This window comes from Argopecten irradians, chromosome 5, assembly GCF_041381155.1.
Source record: "Argopecten irradians isolate NY chromosome 5, Ai_NY, whole genome shotgun sequence".
Lineage (NCBI taxonomy): Eukaryota > Metazoa > Mollusca > Bivalvia > Pectinida > Pectinidae > Argopecten > Argopecten irradians.
In genome coordinates, this window is record NC_091138.1 from 3,501,492 (window position 1) to 3,523,317 (window position 21,826).

General features: G+C 36.8%; 1 protein-coding gene across 1 annotated transcript; it reads right to left on the reverse strand.

Annotated features, from left to right (window-relative positions):
* Positions 1–778: 778 nt before the first annotated feature.
* On the reverse strand, positions 779–21,773 carry LOC138324203 (mitochondrial import inner membrane translocase subunit Tim23-like). Its single transcript, XM_069269284.1, has 6 exons — positions 21,692–21,773; positions 10,528–10,641; positions 10,304–10,388; positions 7,600–7,658; positions 2,391–2,501; positions 779–2,068 (listed from the first exon to the last, which is right to left on the reverse strand). Exons 1-6 carry the CDS (start codon positions 21,771–21,773, stop codon positions 1,959–1,961), a joined length of 561 nt encoding a protein of 186 aa, XP_069125385.1. The 3' UTR covers positions 779–1,958.
* Between the last annotated feature and the right edge of the window lie 53 nt (positions 21,774–21,826).

A 21,826-nucleotide genomic window follows, 5' to 3' on the forward strand; every position in this document is an offset into this window, starting at 1 on the left:
ACATAAGGATCTATAGACATACCACAACATAGATGTCAGACTGTCAAGGTCAGGGGTGTTTACCAACATTCTCTCCAGGACCTTAAGTTGTTAAAAGCTATCAAAAAGTACAGTTTGAAGACCTGTTTGTTTCACTTTTTACTGTGGATTTGATAAATTTGGATATCAATTTACTAAAATGTATTAAACTTTCTTAGAAAGAATTTGATTCGATTCATTATGTAACCTTTCCAATCCATTCACTTTGTCATTGTTGTGGGTCATCTTAATCAAATAATACTAGACGTCGATATTGAGAAACTTCTGGTAGGCAATATCGACACAACGTAATGATAAAAAGCGTCTCGTGCTATACCTCTAACATTGTTGGAGTATCCGTCATCTAAGCATGCCATTTGAACATGTGACCTTGATAGGTTTGAGTACAGTATTTTTCGCTTTCCCTTTCTGTGAGTATGCTGCTGGTCAATATTGGAACCCTGCACCTTTACCAGGTCAAGACCATCAACAAGAGCTGTCAGTATTTCTCTTTACCTTACTTAGAAGTACACTTTGGTCCAATGGAAGTTCTCAAAGTCTTGTATGATTGCCTATATCAATTGCAACACTTTGCTGTAAGCCTTTATCAATGAAGAAATTGATGTCAGTCGATAACACATGATTCCACGAGCCCCCTTTCTTTGAGAAAAGAGCTAAAAACATAGATATTGGTTCATATTTTCACTCAACAGTTGTTGTCCTACCTGAAGAGAACTGAAAACATCAGAAACACAATATAGACATTCACTTGTAAATTTATTAACATGTTCATTTGATCACAATCACTTTAAACCAACATTAATATCAGATTTAGAAAATTCAATTTTCATTTCCACATTATCAGTTAAAATATTGAGATAGTTAAATTGTACTGTATAACACCAAACATTAGCTGTGTACTGGCATACATTTTACATGCTTTTGTGGCTGTTGTGTTACTTGAAATCTACACACTGTGTTTGCATTGTGATATTGTTAACCTACTTATTTCCAGTAAATTCCACATACTTTGTACCTTGCAGGTGATTAAAACTTGGAACAATGAAAATCAACAAGTTACAACATAGGCACAGCAGATCTAGAACATTTAGGTCTAAATCGCCAAATTATCACGAAAGAGTTCGGCAGCAAAATGTGGAAATACATGCATCAGAATGTAGAATGAATAAACACTTCAATCATTTAGAGCCTTCCTCAGTACAGAAATATACAGGCATCTGATACTGTCAAAATATCTACATAAAATTCAAAACTCTATATACATTTTGTATACAACCAAACTCACTTCAAAACATCCACTCAACCACTCTCCATCTATGCTTCACTATCACAATCATCTAACATCACAACACCATACAGTTAGTCACCATCTTCATCCACAACTAAGCCCCTCCCTAGAGAAAATGAAAATGAAGGAACTGTTTGTAGGAAGGAGCTTAGGATAGGTAATGGTACATGTTCACACATACATTTATACAGTACAAATCCATCCAGTTCAGCTGATGTCGGATATCTTTATCTGGGGATACAATCCTGAGACTACAATCTAGACGGGTGAAAGTTGTCATTACATTTCCCCATTTCTTTCAGTCTTTGTTTGATAAATTACATTGGTATCTAAAAAGATGCCGAGTATACACTAGCTTTGTATATAGCGTAGTGTAATTACACTTATTTCACCCCTTACAACATTACTTAGTCTTAAACACTTTGTAGTGTAATGTTCTATGAACGAGAGAAATTCAGATATCACTACACGTCTTCGTCCAAAGGAAACTTATTTAAAAGGCATAACTGGTTAAGTCCATCATCCTTAACTTATGAACAGTTTTAGTCTAACTGTTTGTGCCTTGATAAAATCTCCTTCAAAAATGAACTACAATGTGCATATAAATAACAATTTCTCCAGAAGACTTCTTTTAATTAGAATCAAGCATGTAGCGTATTTTGTCCGTGTTTTTCCATAAACAGAAAATTGAAGCAAGTCCGAAACCAATAGCTCCTCCTCTCAGCAGCTTTGTGTATCCATCTGATATAAAGGAACATAAATCATCAAAAACATGGAACCCAATTTCTTAAATATTTAGTCAAAAAACAAGATGGACAATACCATATGGGTTTTTTTTAAATATAATGTATACAATACAACTCTTGCAAAGCATTCTCAGATCTTGTTGAATAAAATGAACTATAAAAAATAAACATTTTTTTCCCCTGCAGAAAACTTCTATTGCTATTCTTCTACAGCAGTTTAAGCAGTATGCTATCTGATAGAAAAGGATAACATCAACATATTCTTGAAATCCAAACAAAGCTTCTCTACCTGGAGAGTTATCCTAAGAGAGTCTTACCTGCCATTCTGTAGAGGGCTCCTGTGGCTGTGGCTGATGTAAGGATGTTCACTTCTCCTTCAACACCGGTGGTTTTAGCTACCCCGATCCCTATAATGCTGTACAGAACCGCTGTAACACAAGATAAAATACCATAAAAGATGTACAGTACCACTGTAACACAAGATAAAATACCATAAAATAACCTCTTCCTCACTCTCTATAATGATGTACAGTACTGCTGTAACACAAGATAAAATATCATAAAATAACCTCTTCCTCATTCTCTATAATGATGTACAGTACCGCTGTAACACAAGATAAAATACCATAAAATAACCTCTTCCTCACTCTCTATAATGATGTACAGTACCGCTGTAACACAAGATAAAATACCATAAAATAACCTCTTCCTCACTCTCTATAATGATGTACAGTACCACTGTAACACAAGATAAAATACCATAAAATAACCTCTTCCTCACTCTCTATAATGATGTACAGTACCGCTGTAACACAAGATAAAATACCATAAAATAACCTCTTCCTCACTCTCTATAATGATGTACAGTACTGCTGTAACACAAGATAAAAATACCATAAAATTAACCTCTTCCTCACTCTCTTTAATGATGTACAGTACTGCTGTAACACAAGATAAAATACCATAAAATAACCTCTTCCTCACTCTCTATAATGATGTACAGTACTGCTGTAACACAAGATAAAATACCATAAAATAACCTCTTCCTCACTCTCTATAATGATGTACAGTACTGCTGTAACACAAGATAAAATACCATAAAATAACCTCTTCCTCACTCTCTATAATGATGTACAGTACTGCTGTAACACAAGATAAAATACCATAAAATAACCTCTTCCTCACTCTCTATAATGATGTACAGTTACCGCTGTAACACAAGATAAAATACCATAAAATAACCTCTTCCTCACTCTCTATAATGATGTACAGTACCGCTGTAACACAAGATAAAATATCATAAAATAACCTCTTCCTCACTCTCTATAATGATGTACAGTACTGCTGTAACACAAGATAAAATACCATAAAATAACCTCTTCCTCACTCTCTATAATGATGTACAGTACTGTAACACAAGATAAAATATCATAAAATAACCTCTTCCTCACTCTCTATAATGATGTACAGTACTGCTGTAACACAAGATAAAATACCATAAAATAACCTCTTCCTCACTCTCTATAATGATGTACAGTACTGCTGTAACACAAGATAAAATACCATAAAATAACCTCTTCCTCACTCTCTATAATGATGTACAGTACTGTAACACAAGATAAAATATCATAAAATAACCTCTTCCTCACTCTCTATAATGATGTACAGTACTGCTGTAACACAAGATAAAATACCATAAAATAACCTCTTCCTCACTCTCTATAATGATGTACAGTACTGCTGTAACACAAGATAAAATACCATAAAATAACCTCTTCCTCACTCTCTATAATGATGTACAGTACTGCTGTAACACAAGATAAAATACCATAAAATAACCTCTTCCTCACTCTCTATAATGATGTACAGTACTGCTGTAACACAAGATAAAATACCATAAAATAACCTCTTCCTCACTCTCTATAATGATGTACAGTACCGCTGTAACACAAGATAAAATATCATAAAATAACCTCTTCCTCACTCTCTATAATGATGTACAGTACTGCTGTAACACAAGATAAAATACCATAAAATAACCTCTTCCTCACTCTCTATAATGATGTACAGTACTGCTGTAACACAAGATAAAATACCATAAAATAACCTCTTTCTCACTCTCTTTAATAATGATGTACAGTACTGCTGTAACACAAGATAAAATACCATAAAATAACCTCTTCCTCACTCTCTATAATGATGTACAGTACTGCTGTAACACAAGATAAAATATCATAAAATAACCTCTTCTTCACTCTCTTTAATGATGTACAGTACCGCTGTAACACAAGATAAAATACCATAAAATAACCTCTTTCTCACTCTCTATAATGATGTACAGTACTGCTGTAACACAAGATAAAATATCATAAAATAACCTCTTCTTCACTCTCTTTAATGATGTACAGTACCGCTGTAACACAAGATAAAATACCATAAAATAACCTCTTTCTCACTCTCTATAATGATGTACAGTACTGCTGTAACACAAGATAAAATACCATAAAATAACCTCTTCCTCACTCTCTATAATGATGTACAGTACCGCTGTAACACAAGATAAAATACCATAAAATAACCTCTTCTCACTCTCTATAATGATGTACAGTACTGCTGTAACACAAGATAAAATACCATAAAATAACCTCTTCTCACTCCCTATAATGATGTACAGTACCACTGTAACACAAGATAAAATATCATAAAATAACCTCTTCTTCACTCTCTATAATGATGTACAGTACTGCTGTAACACAAGATAAAATATCATAAAATAACCTCTTCTTCACTCTCTTTAATGATGTACAGTACCGCTGTAACACAAGATAAAATACCATAAAATAACCTCTTTCTCACTCTCTTTAATGATGTACAGTACTGCTGTAACACAAGATAAAATACCATAAAATAACCTCTTCCTCACTCTCTATAATGATGTACAGTACTGTAACACAAGATAAAATATCATAAAATAACCTCTTTCTCACTCTCTTTAATGATGTACAGTACCGCTGTAACACAAGATAAAATATCATAAAATAACCTCTTCCTCACTCTCTATAATGATGTACAGTACTGCTGTAACACAAGATAAAATACCATAAAATAACCTCTTCCTCACTCTCTATAATGATGTACAGTACTGCTGTAACACAAGATAAAATACCATAAAATAACCTCTTCCTCACTCTCTATAATGATGTACAGTACTGCTGTAACACAAGATAAAATACCATAAAATAACATCTTCTTCACTCTCTTTAATGATGTACAGTACTGCTGTAACACAAGATAAAATATCATAAAATAACCTCTTTCTCACTCTGTTTAATGATGTACAGTACTGCTGTAACACAAGATAAAATACCATAAAAGATGTACAGTACCACTGTACCATAATAATGATGTACAGTACCACTGTAACACAAGATAAAATACCATAAAATAACCTCTTTCTCACTCTCTATAATGATGTACAGTACTGCTGTAACACAAGATAAAATACCATAAAATAACCTCTTCCTCACTCTCTATAATGATGTACAGTACTGCTGTAACACAAGATAAAATACCATAAAATAACCTCTTCCTCACTTTCTATAATGATGTACAGTACCACTGTAACACAAGATAAAATACCATAAAATAACCTCTTCCTCACTCTCTATAATGATGTACAGTACTGCTGTAACACAAGATAAAATACCATAAAATAACCTCTTCCTCACTCTCTATAATGATGTACAGTACCGCTGTAACACAAGATAAAATATCATAAAATAACCTCTTCCTCACTCTCTATAATGATGTACAGTACCACTGTAACACAAGATAAAATACCATAAAATAACCTCTTCCTCACTCTCTATAATGATGTACAGTATGGTGGTCAGCCACCTTGTTGACCAATCAGTCCTAAAATGTGATATGCACAACTAGGGCCCTAGAGGAACCTACAGATGAAATTTGAGAAAAATCCCCTCAGTACTTTCTAAGAAATAGCAGTTACAAACTTCAACTACCAAAATCCAAGATAGCAACCAGTTCGCTATCTTGTTGACCAATCAGTCCCAAAATGCAGTAGGCACATCCAAAGCCCAAAGGGAATCTCCAGATGAAATTTGAGACAGATCCCTTCAGTACTTTTTAAGAAATAGTGGTAACAAACTTTAACTATCAAAATCCAAAATGTACAGCTGGTCGGCAATCTTGTTGACCGATCAGTCCTAAAATGCAATATGCACATCTTTGGTCCTAGGGTAACCTTCATATGAAAACTGAGAAAGATCCATTCAGTGCTTTCTGAGAAATAACGGTAACAAACTTTAACTATCAAAATCCAAGATGGCTGTCTGGCGGCCATCTTGTTGACTGATCAGTCCCAAAATGCAATATTCATAACTAGGGCCTAAGGGGAACCTACATATGAATTTTGAAAAAGACCCCTTTGGTACTTTCTTATGAAAGAGTGGTAACAAACTTTAATTATCAAAATCCAAGAAAAAAGCCATCTTGCTGACCAATCGATACAAAAATGTATTGTGCAAATCTAGGGCCTATGTGTACCCTATATATATATGAAATTTGACAATGAGACCTTCAGTACTTTATGAGAAATAGCAACCTTCAACTATCAAAATCCAAGATGGTGGCTGGTCGGCCATTTTGTTTGCTGATTGGTGCCAAAATACAATATGCACAACTAGGGGCCTAGGGGAACCTACATATGAAATTTGAGAAAGATCCCTTCAGTACTTTCTGAGAAATAGCGGTAACAAACTTTAACTATCAAAATCCAAGATAGCTGCATGGCGGCCATCTTATTAACCGGTCTGTCCAAAAATGTAATATGCACAGGGGGCCTAGTGATAGTACCTCAATACAAAATTTGAGAAAGATCCCTTAAGAACTTCCTGAGAAATAGCGGTAACAAACTTTAACTACCAAAATCCAAGATGGCGGCCATACAGCCATCTTGTTGACCTATAGGTCCCACAATACAACATTCACAACTAGGTCCCTAGGGGAACCTACATGTGAAATTTGAGAAAGATCGCTTCAGTATTTTCTGAGAAATAGCGGTAGCAAACTCTAACATCAAAATCCAAGATGTCTGCCTGGCGGCCATCTTGTTGACCGATCGAACCCAAAATGCACAACTAGGGCCTTATTGGAACCGACATATCAAATTTGAAAAAAGATCCCTATAGTACTTTCTGAGAAATAGCGATAACAAGAATTGTTAATGGATGGACAGACAGAAGGACCACGGACAAACAGATTTTTTTTATCTGTAATTACATAGCTTGGAGAAGTCTAACTTTACTAAATCAAACAGTTTACACTCAAGATTAGCTGCAGTCAAATCTGAGATGTCTCCCTTGAGCAGACTTTAATAGACAGATATGACTGTAGTCTAATTCTATCGGGTCTAAATAGAGCACTGTAATGCCAAACTTATTTCCTTTAGAAAAAATAAGATTATATCATTCATAGAATAATTATGTGTGTAATTTTGGTTCATACCTATTGTTCCCAGAGCCTGACCATGGAATGCTGCCCTCTTTCCAACTGTGTTTGCCCAACTGTGAATAAAAGAAATTCAATGGTCAAAGTGCACAGGAATCACATAAATGAATTAATATATAACAAGAGATCCCAGAGGGATCTTGGCGCCCACCAAAGAATAATCTATGTCTGACAATGGAAAGAGGGATCTTTTCTCTGCTTTTCAAACTTTTGCAAACATACTACATATTAAATTTGAGACAGATCGCTTCAGTACTTTCTGAAAAACAGTAGTAACAAACTTCAACTATCAAAATCCAAGATGGCTCCTTGGCGGCCATATCTTGTTGATCTAACGGTCCCCAATCGAAATATGCACAACTAGGGCCCTAGGGGAACCTATATATGAAATTTGAGACAGATTCATTCAATACTTTCTGAGAAATAGCGTTAACAATCTTTAACTATCAAAATCCAAGATGGCAGCCTGGCAGCCATTTTGTTGATCGATCGATCCGAAAACGCATTATGCACAACTAGAGCCCTAGGGGAACCTACATATGGAATTTGAGAAAGATCCCTTCAGTACTTTGTGAGATATAGCGATAACAATCTTTAACTATCAAAATCCAAGATGGCTGCCTGGCGGCCATCTTGTTGACCGATCCGTCCCAAAATGCAATATGCACAACTAGAGCCCTAGGGGAACCTACATATGAAATTTGAGAAAGATCCCTTCAGTACTTTCTGAGAAATAGCGATAACAAACTTTAACTATCAAAATCCAAGATGGCTGCCTGGCGGCCATCTTGTTGACCGATTGGTCCCAAAATGCAATATGCACAACTAGGGCCCTAGGGGAACCTACATATGAAATTTGAGAAAGATCCCTTCAGTGCTTTCTGAGAAATAGCGATAACAAACTTTAACTATCAAAATCCAAGATGGCTGATTGGCGGCCATCTTGTTGACCGATTGGTCCCAAAATGCAATATGCACAACTAGGGCCCTAGGGGAACCTTCATATGAAATGTGAGACAGATCTTTTGCGTACTTTCTGAGAAATAGCGATAACAAACTTTAAGTATAACAAGAGATCCCAGAGGGATCTTTTCTCTGCTTTTCAAACTTTTACTACATATTACTACATATGGAAAAAGATCCTTTGAGTACTCTCTGAGATACATAACAGTAACAAACTTCAATTATCAAAATCCATGATGGCTACCTGTCGGCCATCTTTTTGACGATCAGCCCGAAAATGCAATATGCACAACTAAGGTCCTAGTGGAACTTACATATAAAATTTGAGACATACCACTTCAGTACTTTCTGAGAAATAGTGGTAACAAGCTTCAACTATCCAAATTCAAGATGGCAGCCTGTCGGCCATCTTGTTCATCGATTGGTACCAAAATGCAATATGCATGATCAGGGACCTACGGGAACCTGCACATAAAATATAAGACAACTCCCTTAAGTACTTTTTGAGAAATAGCGGTAACAAACTTCAATTGTCAAAATCCAAGATGGCGGCATGGCGGCCATATTGTAACAATGTTGAGCAATCAGTCCCAAAATGCAATATGCACAACTAGGGCCTTAGGGGAACATACATGTGAAATTTGAGAAGAATCCCTTCAAGGCCTTCTGAGAAAAAACGGTAACAATTTTTAACTATCAAAATCCAAGATGGCGGCCTGTTAGCCATCTTGTGGACTGATTGGTCCCAAAATGCCATATGCACAACTAGACCCCAAGGGGAACCTGCACATGCAATTTGACACAGATCCTTTCAGTACATTTTGAGAAATAGCGGTAACAAACTTCAATTGTCAAAATCCAACATGGCGGCTTGTCGGCCATCTTGTTGACCAATTGGTCCCAAAATACAATATGCACAACTACACCCCTAGGGGAACCTACATGTGAAATTTGAGAAAGATCCCTTCAGTACTTTCTGAGAAATAGCGGTAACAAACTTTAACTATCAAAATCCAAGATGGCGGCCTGTCGGCCATCTTGTTCACCGATTGGTCCCAAAATTCAATATGCATAACTAGAGCCCTAGGGGAACCTACATGTGAAATTTGAGAAAGATCCCTTCAGCATTTTCTGAGAAATAGCGGTAACAAACTTTAACTATCAAAATCCAAGATGGCGGCCTGTCGGCCATCTTGTTGACTGATTGGTCCCAAAATACAATACAGCACTTTCTGAGAAATAGTGGTAACAAGAATTGTTAACGGACGGAAGGACGGACCACGGACCACGGACAAAAAGCGATTTGAATAGCCCACCATCTGACGATCTATATATCTATATATGATACGTTGTAGAACCCGTTTCCGGTTTTAACACAACGGTAGAGAGAGGCACAACGGTAGAGAGAGGATGATGGTGGGCTAAAAATCCAAGATGGCTGCCTGGTGGCCATCTTGTTGACCGATTGGTCCCAAAATGCAATATGCACAACTAGGGCCCTAGGGGAACCTACATATGAAATGTGAGACAGATCCCTTCAGTGCTTTCTGAGAAATAGCGATAACAAGAATTGTTAACGGACGGACGGAGGACGGACCACAGACAAAAGGCGATTTGAATAGCCCACCATCTGATGATGGTGGGCTAAAAAGTTACTCTGTTGAAATATTTCTGAAGTAACAAGATTTGACACAATAAATTTGTAGACATTTGTGAAAATTATTTTCATGTTACTCACTCTGTATATCTTATCCTGGCTGTTACATCTGTTCGGCCATGTTTTTTCCACAGGTACGTTGCATTCAATGTCCCATATAAACCACCTAAAAAACAAAGATAATTGTAAGATTTTTGAAATTGAGATCGCTTTCACCAGACACTAAGATAATGCAATACAATTTAGTTGTACATAATTCATAATCAAAATGAAGTTATTTACCATGATAATGATTAATGACCAACCTGCAAGCACTGCAGTACCAATTTGTGAGAAGGCTACTTCAAATCTTCCTCTCTGCTTTTCTGCTCCTTCAGGGAAAATAAATTCCGCTTCACCCTGTAAACAGTTAACCCATACTGTAAACAGTTAACCCATACTGTAAACAGTTAACCCATACTGTAAACAGTTAACCCATACTGTAAACAGTTAACCCACACTGTAAACAAGTAAACCCATACTGTAAACAGTTAACCCACACTGTAAACAGTTAACCCACACTGTAAACAGTTAACCCATACTGTAAACAGTTAACCCACACTGTAAACAAGTAAACCCATACTGTAAACAGTTAACCCACACTGTAAACAAGTTAACCCACACTGTAAACAGTTAACCCATACTGTAAACAGTTAACCCACACTGTAAACAAGTTAACCCATACTGTAAACAGTTAACCCACACTGTAAACAGTTAACCCACACTGTAAACAAGTTAACCCATACTGTAAACAGTTAACCCACACTGTAAACAGTTAACCCATACTGTAAACAGTTAACCCACACTGTAAACAGTTAACCCACACTGTAAACAGTTAACCCACTGTAAACAGTTAACCCATACTGTAAACAGTTAACCCACACTGTAAAACAGTTAACCCACACTGTAAAACAGTTAACCCACACTGTAAACAGTTAACCCACACTGTAAACAGTTAACCCACACTGTAAACAGTTAACCCACACTGTAAACAGTTAACCCACACTGTAAACAGTTAACCCAACTGTAAACAGTTAACCCACACTGTAAACAGTTAACCCACACTGTAAACAGTTAACCCACACTGTAAACAGTTAACCCATACTGTAAACAGTTAACCCACACTGTAAACAAGTTAACCCATACTGTAAACAGTAAACCCACTGTAAACAGTTAACCCACACTGTAAACAGTTAACCCACACTGTAAACAAGTTAACCCATACTGTAAACAGTTAACCCACACTGTAAACAGTAACCCACACTGTAAACAGTAACCCACACTGTAAACAGTTAACCCACACTGTAAACAGTTAACCCATACTGTAAACAGTTAACCCATACTGTAAACAGTTAACCCAACTGTAAACAGTTAACCCACACTGTAAACAGTTAACCCACACTGTAAACAGTTAAAAACCCACACTGTAAACAGTTAACCCACACTGTAAACAGTTAACCCACACTGTAAACAGTTAACCCATACTGTAAACAGTTAACCCACACTGTAAACAGTTAACCCACACTGTAAACAGTTAACCCACACTGTAAACAGTTAACCCACACTGTAAACAGTTAACCCACACTGTAAACAGTTAACCCATACTGTAAACAGTTAACCCACACTGTAAACAGTTAACCCACACTGTAAACAAGTAAACCCACACTGTAAACAGTTAACCCACACTGTAAACAGTTAACCCACACTGTAAACAGTTAACCCACACTGTAAACAGTTAACCCACACTGTAAACAGTTAACCCACACTGTAAACAGTTAACCCATACTGTAAACAGTTAACCCATACTGTAAACAGTTAACCCATACTGTAAACAGTTAACCCACACTGTAAACAGTTAACCCATACTGTAAACAGTTAACCCATACTGTAAACAGTTAACCCACACTGTAAACAGTTAACCCACACTGTAAACAGTTAACCCACACTGTAAACACTGTAAACAGTTAACCCACACTGTAAACAGTTAACCCATACTGTAAACAGTTAACCCACACTGTAAACAGTTAACCCACACTGTAAACAAGTAAACCCATACTGTAAACAGTTAACCCACACTGTAAACAGTTAACCCATACTGTAAACAAGTTAACCCACACTGTAAACAGTTAACCCACACTGTAAACAAGTAAACCCATACTGTAAACAGTTAACCCACACTGTAAACAGTTAACCCATACTGTAAACAGTTAACCCACACTGTAAACAGTTAATCTGCACTGTAAACAAGTAAACCCATACTGTAAACAGTTAACCCACACTGTAAACAGTTAACCCATACTGTAAACAAGTTAACCCACACTGTAAACAGTTAACCCACACTGTAAACAAGTAAACCCATACTGTAAACAGTTAACCCACACTGTAAACAAGTAAACCCATACTGTAAACAGTTAACCCACACTGTAAACAGTTAACCCATACTGTAAACAGTTAACCCACACTGTAAACAAGTAAACCCATACTGTAAACAGTTAACCCACACTGTAAACAAACCAACTGTAAACATAACCCACACTGTAAACAGTTAACCCACACTGTAAACAGTTAACCCACACTGTAAACAGTAAACCCATACTGTAAACAGTTAACCCACACTGTAAACAAGTTAACCCACACTGTAAACAGTTAACCCACACTGTAAACAGTTAACCCACACTGTAAACAGTTAACCCACACTGTAAACAGTTAACCCACACTGTAAACAGTTAACCCACACTGTAAACAGTTAACCCACACTGTAAACAAGTTAACCCATACTGTAAACAGTTAACCCACACTGTAAACAGTTAACCCACACTGTAAACAGTTAACCCACACTGTAAACAGTTAACCCACACTGTAAACAGTTAACCCACACTGTAAACAGTTAACCCACACTGTAAACAGTTAACCCACACTGTAAACAGTTAACCCACTGTAAACAGTTAACCCACACTGTAAACAGTTAACCCATACTGTAAACAGTTAACCCACACTGTAAACAGTTAACCCACACTGTAAACAGTTAACCCACACTGTAAACAGTTAACCCACACTGTAAAACAGTTAACCCACACTGTAAACAGTTAACCCACACTGTAAACAGTTAACCCACACTGTAAACAGTTAACCCATACTGTAAACAGTTAACCCACACTGTAAACAGTTAACCCAACTGTAAACAGTAACCCACACTGTAAACAGTTACCACACTGTAAACAGTAACCCACACTGTAAACAGTAACCCACACTGTAAACAGTTAACCCATACTGTAAACAGTTAACCCACACTGTAAACAGTTAACCCAACTGTAAACAGTTAACCCATACTGTAAACAGTTAACCCACACTGTAAACAGTTAACCCATACTGTAAACAGTTAACCCACACTGTAAAACAGTTAAACCCACACTGTAAACAGTTAACCCATACTGTAAACAGTTAACCCACACTGTAAACAGTTAACCCACACTGTAAACAGTTAACCCATACTGTAAACAGTTAACCCACACTGTAAACAGTTTAACCCACACTGTAAACAGTTAACCCATACTGTAAACAGTTAACCCACACTGTAAACAAGTTAACCCATACTGTAGTTAACAGTTAACCCCACTGTAAACAGTTAACCCATACTGTAAACAGTTAACCCACACTGTAAAACAGTTAACCCACACTGTAAACAGTTAACCCATACTGTAAACAGTTAACCCACACTGTAAACAGTTAACCCATACTGTAAACAGTTAACCCATACTGTAAACAGTTAACCCACACTGTAAACAAGTTAACCCACACTGTAAACAGTTAACCCATACTGTAAACAGTTAACCCACACTGTAAACAAGTAAACCCACACTGTAAACAAGTTAACCCATACTGTAAACAGTTAACCCACACTGTAAACAGTTAACCCACACTGTAAACAGTTAACCCACACTGTAAACAAGTAAACCCATACTGTAAACAGTTAACCCACACTGTAAACAGTTAACCCATACTGTAAACAGTTAACCCACACTGTAAACAGTTAACCCACACTGTAAACAAGTAAACCCATACTGTAAACAGTTAACCCACACTGTAAACAGTTAACCCCACTGTAAACATTAACCCACACTGTAAACAGTTAACCCATACTGTAAACAGTTAACCCATACTGTAAACAGTTAACCCATACTGTAAACAGTTAACCCACACTGTAAACAAGTTAACCCACACTGTAAACAGTTAACCCATACTGTAAACAGTTAACCCACACTGTAAACAGTTAACCCACACTGTAAACAAGTTAACCCACACTGTAAACAGTTAACCCACACTGTAAACAGTAAACCCATACTGTAAACAGTTAACCCACACTGTAAACAGTTAACCCATACTGTAAACAGTTAACCCACACTGTAAACAGTTAACCCACACTGTAAACAGTTAACCCACCTGTAAACAGTTAACCCACACTGTAAACAGTTAACCCACACTGTAAACAAGTAAACCCATACTGTAAACAGTTAACCCATACTGTAAACAGTTAACCCACACTGTAAACAGTTAACATATACTGTAAACAAGTAAACCCATACTGTAAACAATTAACCCACACTGTAAACAAGTAAACCCATACTGTAAACAGTTAACCCACACTGTAAACAGTTAACCCACACTGTAAACAGTTAACCCATACTGTAAACAAGTTAACCCACACTGTAAACAGTTAACCCACACTGTAAACAGTTAACCCACACTGTAAACAGTTAACCCACACTGTAAACAGTTAACCCACACTGTAAACAGTTAACCCATACTGTAAACAGTTAACCCACACTGTAAACAGTTAACCCATACTGTAAACAAGTTAACCCACACTGTAAACAGTTAACCCATACTGTAAACAGTTAACCCACACTGTAAACAGTTAACCCACACTGTAAACAGTTAACCCATACTGTAAACAGTTAACCCACACTGTAAACAGTTAACCCATACTGTAAACAGTTTAACCCACACTGTAAACAGTTAACCCAACTGTAAACAGTTAACCCACACTGTAAACAGTTAACCCACACTGTAAACAGTAACCCACACTGTAGTTAACCCACTGTAAACAGTTAACCCACACTGTAAACAGTTAACCCACACTGTAAAGTTAACCACACTGTAACAGTTAACCCACACTGTAAACAGTTAACCCACACTGTAAACAGTTAACCCAACTGTAAACAGTTAACCCAACTGTAAACAAGTTAACCCATACTGTAAACAGTTAACCCACACTGTAAACAGTTAACCCACACTGTAAACAAGTAAACCCACACTGTAAACAGTTAACCCATACTGTAAACAGTTAACCCACACTGTAAACAAGTAAACCCATACTGTAAACAGTTAACCCATACTGTAAACAGTTAACCCACACTGTAAACAGTTAACCCATACTGTAAACAGTTAACCCATACTGTAAACAGTTAACCCACACTGTAAACAGTTAACCCACACTGTAAACAGTTAACCCATACTGTAAACAGTTAACCCACACTGTAAACAGTTAACCCATACTGTAAACAGTTAACCCACACTGTAAACAGTTAACCCATACTGTAAACAGTTAACCCACACTGTAAACAGTTAACCCATACTGTAAACAGTTAACCCACACTGTAAACAGTTAACCCACACTGTAAACAGTTAACCCATACTGTAAACAGTTAACCCACACTGTAAACAGTTAACCCACACTGTAAACAAGTAAACCCACACTGTAAACAGTTAACCCACACTGTAAACAGTTAACCCACACTGTAAACAGTTAACCCACACTGTAAACAGTTAACCCACACTGTAAACAGTTAACCCATACTGTAAACAGTTAACCCACACTGTAAACAGTTAACCCATACTGTAAACAGTTAACCCATACTGTAAACAGTTAACCCACACTGTAAACAGTTAACCCATACTGTAAACAAGTTAACCCACACTGTAAACAGATAACCCACACTGTAAACAGTTAACCCACACTGTAAACAGTTAACCCACACTGTAAACAGTTAACCCATACTGTAAACAGTTAACCCACACTGTAAACAGTTAACCCATACTGTAAACAGTTAACCCACACTGTAAACAGTTAACCACACACTGTAAACAGTTAACCCACACTGTAAACAGTTAACCCACACTGTAAACAGTTAACCCATACTGTAAACAGTTAACCCACACTGTAAACAGTTAACCCATACTGTAAACAAGTTAACCCACACTGTAAACAGATAACCCACACTGTAAACAGTTAACCCATACTGTAAACAGTTAACCCATACTGTAAACAGTTAACCCACACTGTAAACAAGTAAACCCATACTGTAAACAGTTAACCCACACTGTAAACAGTTAACCCATACTGTAAACAGTTAACCCACACTGTAAACAGTTAACCCATACTGTAAACAGTTAACCCACACTGTAAACAAGTAAACCCATACTGTAAACAGTTAACCCACACTGTAAACAAGTTAACCCATACTGTAAACAGTTAACCCACACTGTAAACAGTTAACCCACACTGTAAACAAGTAAACCCATACTGTAAACAGTTAACCCACACTGTAAACAGTTAACCCACACTGTAAACAAGTTAACCCATACTGTAAACAGTTAACCCATACTGTAAACAGATAACCCATACTGTAAACAGTTAACCCACACTGTAAACAGTTAACCCACACTGTAAACAGTTAACCCACACTGTAAACAGTTAACCCATACTGTAAACAGTTAACCCACACTGTAAACAGTTAACCCACACTGTAAAACAGTTAACCCATACTGTAAACAGTTAACCCATACTGTAAACAGTTAACCCACACTGTAAACAGTTAACCCACACTGTAAACAGTTAACCCATACTGTAAACAGTTAACCCACACTGTAAACAGTTAACCCATACTGTAAACAGTTAACCCACACTGTAAACAGTTAACCCACACTGTAAACAGTTAACCCATACTGTAAACAGTTAACCCACACTGTAAACAGTTAACCCACACTGTAAACAAGTTAACCCACACTGTAAACAGTTAACCCACACTGTAAACAGTTAACCCACACTGTAAACAGTTAACCCACACTGTAAACAGTTAACCCATACTGTAAACAGTTAACCCACACTGTAAACAGTTAACCCATACTGTAAACAGTTAACCCACACTGTAAACAGTTAACCCACACTGTAAACAGTTAACCCATACTGTAAACAGTTAACCCATACTGTAAACAGTTAACCCACACTGTAAACAAGTAAACCCATACTGTAAACAGTTAACCCACACTGTAAACAAGTAAACCCATACTGTAAACAGTTAACCCACACTGTAAACAGTTAACCCATACTGTAAACAGTTAACCCACACTGTAAACAGTTAACCCACACTGTAAACAAGTAAACCCATACTGTAAACAGTTAACCCACACTGTAAACAGTTAACCCATACTGTAAACAAGTTAACCCACACTGTAAACAGTTAACCCACACTGTAAACAGTTAACCCACACTGTAAAAACAAGTAACCCACACTGTAAACAGTAACCCATACTGTAAACAGTTAACCCACACTGTAAACAGTTAACCCATACTGTAAACAGTTAACCCACACTGTAAACAGTTAACCCATACTGTAAACAGTTAACCCACACTGTAAACAGTTAACCCATACTGTAAACAGTTAACCCACACTGTAAACAGTTAACCCACACTGTAAACAGTTAACCCATACTGTAAACAGTTAACCCATACTGTGTTAACCAACAACAGTAACCCACACTGTAAACAGTTAACCCATACTGTAAACAAGTTAACCCACACTGTAAACAGTTAACCCACACTGTAAACAGTTAACCCACACTGTAAACAGTTAACCCACACTGTAAACAGTTAACCCACACTGTAAACAGTTAACCCATACTGTAAACAGTTAACCCACACTGTAAACAGTTAACCCATACTGTAAACAGTTAACCCACACTGTAAACAGTTAACCCATACTGTAAACAGTTAACCCACACTGTAAACAGTTAACCCATACTGTAAACAAGTTAACCCACACTGTAAACAAGTAAACCCATACTGTAAACAGTTAACCCACACTGTAAACAGTTAACCCATACTGTAAACAGTTAACCCACACTGTAAACAGTTAACCCACACTGTAAACAAGTAAACCCATACTGTAAACAGTTAACCCACACTGTAAACAGTTAAACCCATACTGTAAACAGTTAACCCACACTGTAAACAGTTAACCCACACTGTAAACAAGTTAACCCATACTGTAAACAGTTAACCCACACTGTAAACAAGTAAACCCATACTGTAAACAGTTAACCCACACTGTAAACAAGTTAACCCATACTGTAAACAGTTAACCCATACTGTAAACAGTTAACCCATACTGTAAACAGTTAACCCACACTGTAAACAAGTAAACCCATACTGTAAACAGTTAACCCACACTGTAAACAGTTAACCCACACTGTAAACAAGTTAACCCACACTGTAAACAAGTTAACCCACACTGTAAACAGTTAACCCATACTGTAAACAAGTTAACCCACACTGTAAACAGATAACCCACACTGTAAACAGTTAACCCACACTGTAAACAGTTAACCCACACTGTAAACAGTTAACCCATACTGTAAACAGTTAACCCACACTGTAAAACAGTTAACCCATACTGTAAACAGTTAACCCACACTGTAAACAGTTAACCCATACTGTAAACAGATAACCCACACTGTAAACAGTAAACCCATACTGTAAACAGTTAACCCACACTGTAAACAAGTAAACCCATACTGTAAACAGTTAACCCACACTGTAAATAAGTAAACCCATACTGTAAACAGTTAACCCACACTGTAAACAGTTAACCCATACTGTAAACAGTTAACCATATACTGTAAACAGTAAACCCACTGTAAACAATTAACCCCACTGTAAACAGTAACCCATACTGTAAACAGTTAACCCACACTGTAACCCACACTGTAAACAAGTTACCCATACTGTAAACAGTTAACCCACACTGTAAACAGTAACCCATACTGTAAACAGTTAACCCACACTGTAAACAGTTAACCCACACTGTAAACAAGTTAACCCATACTGTAAACAGTTAACCCACACTGTAAACAGTTAACCCACACTGTAAACAGTAAACCCATACTGTAAACAGTTAACCCACACTGTAAACAGTTAACCCAACTGTAACCCATACTGTAAACAGTTAACCCACACTGTAAACAGTTAACCCACACTGTAAACAAGTTAAACCCATACTGTAAACAGTTAACCCACACTGTAAACAAGTTAACCCATACTGTAAACAGTTAAACCATACTGTAAACAGTTAACCCACACTGTAAACAGTTAACCCATACTGTAAACAGTTAACCCATACTGTAAACAGTTAACCCACACTGTAAACAGTTAACCCACACTGTAAACAGTTAAACCCACACTGTAAACAGTACAGTTAACCCACACTGTAAACAGTTAACCCACACTGTAAACAGTTAACCCATACTGTAAACAGTTAACCCACACTGTAAACAGTTAACCCACACTGTAAACAGTTAACCCACACTGTAAACAGTTAACCCACACTGTAAACAGTTAACCCACACTGTAAACAGTTAACCCACACTGTAAACAGTTAACCCATACTGTAAACAGTTAACCCACACTGTAAACAGTTAACCCACACTGTAAAACAGTTAACCCACACTGTAAACAGTTAACCCACACTGTAAACAGTTTAACCCATACTGTAAACAGTTAACCCACACTGTAAACAGTTAACCCACACTGTAAACAGTTAACCCATACTGTAAACAGTTAACCCACACTGTAAACAGTTAACCCATACTGTAAACAAGTTAACCCACACTGTAAACAGTTAACCCACACTGTAAACAGTTAACCCACACTGTAAACAGTTAACCCACACTGTAAACACTGTTAACCCACACTGTAAACAGTTAACCCATACTGTAAACAGTTAACCCATACTGTAAACAGTTAACCCATACTGTAAACAGTTAACCCCACTGTAAACAGTAACCCATACTGTAAACAATTAACCCACACTGTAAACAAGTAAACCCATACTGTAAACAGTTAACCCACACTGTAAACAAGTTAACCCATACTGTAAACAGTTAACCCACACTGTAAACAATTAACCCATACTGTAAACAGTTAAACACTGTAGTTACTGTAAACAAGTAAACCCATACTGTAAACAGTTAACCCACACTGTAAAACAGTTAAACCCATACTAGTAAACAAACATATACTGTAAACAAGTAAAACCCATACTGTAAACAGTTAACCCACACTGTAAACAAGTAAACCCATACTGTAAACAGTTTAACCCATCACTGTAAAACAGTTAACCCATACTGTAAACAGTTAACATATACTGTAAACAAGTTAACCCATACTGTAAACAATTAACCCACACTGTAAACAGTTAACCCACACTGTAAACAAGAATAACCCACACTGTAAACAGTTAACCCATACTGTAAACAGGGGTTAACCCACACTGTAAACAGTTAACCCACACTGTAAACAAGTTAACCCACACTGGTAAACAAGTAAAAACCCATACTGTAAACAGTTAACCCACACTGTAAACAAGTTAACCCATACTGTAAACAGTTAACCCATTACTGTAAGCAGTGTAAACCCACAACTGCTAAATGTGCCAGTGATTTTCCTGGACTCGCCTTTTTATAAAACATCCTCTTCTATTAATTTCTATATAATGTGACATGGCTGGATTTGCATATCAGCAGGTTCTGTCGGATGTTGTATGCTCACGACAAATGATGATGTCATAAACACCAAACGCTGGGACTTATTAAGTGTAAATTGTACTTTAACCGCATCGTTTTGAGATCTCAAAACGGTACACTTCTCAAAACTCCCATATTTCAGACATTGGAAAATAATTTTGGAGTTATTACACAGTTATGGCATATTTTTACTTAATCCATTCACATTTATTATTTTATAGATTGGTCTATGGAACGACTTCAAGCAACACCGACTTCGAAACCTATTCAGAACTGGCTCAACTGTATTCCTATTTGGTAACAGTTAAAAAACCCAACTAACAAAATAATGGATTAACTGCTGAGCTCTCAGATAGGCTTTGCTGAAAATTATATTAATCAAAAGCAAGTAAAATTCAATTTCAAAATAAACTAGAAGTGTTAAGAATAATAAAAGTAGAGTACCGGGTACATGATGAATGATGAAATAAACCTAACTTGGACATTTATGATGATGACATTGCTCAAAGACGAACGAAAAGTTGATAGATGGTTATGAAACTAATACAATTTCCTCGATAAATATGTTACCTGGTACATTTAAAGTCGGGTCACTAGTTGAGTATGGTGTAAAAAACCTTGGTTTGCTTGCGTTGGTTCGATCTTGGTCCATCTTAGTTTACGTAAATCCTTTAGAGTAGGCCTAACATGTGGGGGATCATTGAC